This window comes from Notolepis coatsorum (assembly GCF_963971535.1).
Source record: "Notolepis coatsorum genome assembly, chromosome: 1".
NCBI lineage: Eukaryota > Metazoa > Chordata > Actinopteri > Aulopiformes > Paralepididae > Notolepis > Notolepis coatsorum.
The window spans coordinates 234,420,584-234,423,391 of NC_140165.1; the positions used below are offsets into that span (position 1 = coordinate 234,420,584).

The following is a 2,808-nucleotide window of genomic DNA, read 5'->3' on the forward strand; positions in this document are numbered from 1 at the left end:
AGCCCTCGTCGATCGCGGCCCCTAAGAAGATAAGTTGCATCATCTGTCCAGCTGTCAAAATTTGCTCCATTTTTTTTTACTCCAGATGAACGACCAACTTCTTTTCGTCCATGTTTTATTTTTTTTAGCTAACATTAGCAATTTAGCGATAACCTTTTAAATCGCTGAGCGGCGCGCTATCTTTGAGATGCGCTTATAAATACTTGTTAAAATAGGGTACTTTGAGGTTTTTCAGTGGCACGGGCGATCACGGGCTGTTTAATGTAATTAAGTGATTTAGATCGTTGTTTGTAGTGTGTGCAGAGTGCAGGCCTGACTGAGCGACAACATGCAGGCACATCACATCCCTATTTCTGCTTATTAATGTTCTCATCTGCATAGATAGGCTGACAGATGTGAGTCGCGTGCCGTGGTTTGCATTTTCTTACTCATCGACGTTATCTCATCGTTGTTATTATTCTGTTACTATCGAGTTATTGCACGTCATGTTTAAAAAAAACGGCAATCAGTGTGTGTGTGTGCGCGCGCGCGCGGCTGCCTTTAATATAGACGCAGGCTGCCTGGCTGCTGCCCGGACACGCACGCACCTCACGGCCACGCACGCGGCACGCACGGTCGGCACGGCTTTGTTTACAAACAGTAGTCTCGTGCTCATGTGATGGCGCGCTCTGCTGCCCCCTAGCGGCTCGCGCGGATTATCTAGGTTGGTAGGTCAAACAGTCAGTCAGGCAGGGAGACTCACAACAATGTCGATTGAACATTTTATTTTTCCACGGTTAAAATGCACGTAGTTTTTTTCCAAGAATGCTTTACTGCTGCAATCTGTTGATCATTTGTTGTCGAATAAAATACAATTTTGTTCCACAATTTTTGTCTTCAACTTGGAATGGAATTATAATTTCCTTACACATTTTATATAGCCAGTTGTTGCATTTTAACAAGATGATATGACGTACATCCCACAATGCTGGATTGTCTTGCTCATTGCTTTCTTCTGTGTTTTTGTTGTGCAGACTGCCTGCGAGATGGCACGTGCTGAGACCATGGAGAGTGGAGGGGGCGGCGGAGGAGGAGGGGGAGGAGGGGGGTGCCCGGTGCCTCGCCATAACACCTGTCGCATGGAGTTGCCTCGGTCCTTCCACCCCTGGGCTGGCGGCGTCCATCAACACCAACTCCTCCACCCTCCCCAGGCCCTCTACCCACCCTGCCTGCCGCCACGGCTACACCCGGAGGGTATTGAGGAGCCCCAGTCTCAACCGTCATCTCCACCACCTTCTCCACACTGCAGCCGGACAGAGGAGGGGGATGGAGATGCACGCAGTGCCTATAGAGGAGAAACAACAGGTAGGATGCCATTCCTCTGTGTTGTATTAAGTTGTTTTAAGCTACAGGATGCATTCAAAATAGGAGAACGAGTGGAGTAACAGTAGGATGCAACATCAGACATAATGTTTACCAGTGGTGTCTGTGAACTGTGTTAAACTGCAGTCGATGATGACATTCTCAAAGGAGCCATTCAGTGTCACATATGAGTGATCATCACACTTGTGATCACAGTTTGCCACTGCCTGGCTCAACATGTAAGAGAGAAACCTACTCATCTGTTAATTTTCCACTGACAACAACAGGTCCGGGTATAAACGGAGAATAGAGACAGGGCAGAACCTTATATGCTATTTAGCAATGCAGAACAATCTGACCTTTAGACCTCCACCCTTAAGTAAACATTTGTCAAACACAGTTGACAGAAGAACGTAAACTAGACCGTTTATAGCACCTAGGGACATTTTCCATGTAAACATCTCACTGTAGAGCTAGCTAAGCTTAATCTATGTCTATGAAGCAAACTTAATGGTACGAAGCCAAGCTTAGAGGAAAACATAAATATGAAATTATACAATTGTGTCATTTCCGTGTGTTAAGATTCTGAATGAGTTAAAATAGCTTGTAAACCTCTTTAAAATACATGCGTTACATGTAAGGGATGGAGCGCTGGCAGCCTTGATTATTAGTATTAGTATGGTCACAATGGTGATATGCTGGTTCTCACTGCCTATCTCACTACATGTTGGCTTGTGGTGGCCATTAGGTGCCATCTGGTAGTGGTAGGGTATGTAGCATTGGTATTGTCAATACCTGAAGCTCACAATTAAAAGGGTCTGTTGAAGTTGGCAATGCTGTTTTGGAGGGTGTTATGGGCCACGTAATACATTCATAGTATGTAGTCCCACAGTATAAGTATTCATAGGCTAAGTATTCGTGTTAGACTTTCTTTTGGTAATGGGAGTGGGTTTCTTCATTGAGTGCTTACCCTTATCATTGTGTTTCATTGTGAATTAGTATTATCAATATTACAGTGCACAATGCTCGATCAGGGTGAGAACAGCACGTTTTGATCAGACTCATGCAGATAGTGGTATGATGTGGTAGAATTGCAACAATGTAAACAGATAAGTTGGCCCACCCCTCCCCCGCCTCCAGCCCTGCCTCCCTCCCTCCTCCTCCTCCTCCTCCTTCCTTGCTCTCTCCCCATCTCTCTCTCTCTGGCCTGGCTGTCAGCTGTGTGTCTGTCAGTACGGGCATGTTGAGACTTGTCCACTGCTCTGTGGCTCCTGGAGAGAAACCGTCCGCTGCACCACTTCCTCCGCTCTGCTGCAGCACAGAGCAGACCAGTCAGCCAGCCAGCCAGTCAAAACAGCCAGTCCCTTAATCTATACACGTCAGTCTTGTCAACCAACCCCTCGCACTGGTTAAGAGCTAATCAGTCAGCTCGTTGGCTGATTGGTTATCTTTTTGTCTGACAGTATA

The 2,808-nt window shown here is 46.3% G+C and overlaps 1 protein-coding gene across 2 annotated transcripts in view; it reads left to right on the plus strand.

Annotated features, from left to right (window-relative positions):
- The first annotated feature begins 1,103 nt into the window (after positions 1-1,103).
- bbc3 (BCL2 binding component 3) overlaps positions 1,104-2,808 on the plus strand; it is an 8,427-nt gene continuing 6,722 nt past the window's right edge. For both annotated transcript variants that reach the window (XM_084330941.1, XM_084330942.1), the window contains exon 1: positions 1,104-1,344. In XM_084330941.1, coding sequence (XP_084187067.1) covers positions 1,119-1,344 — 226 coding nt within the window. In that variant the 5' untranslated portion in view covers positions 1,104-1,118. The remainder of the gene's footprint in view (positions 1,345-2,808) is intronic.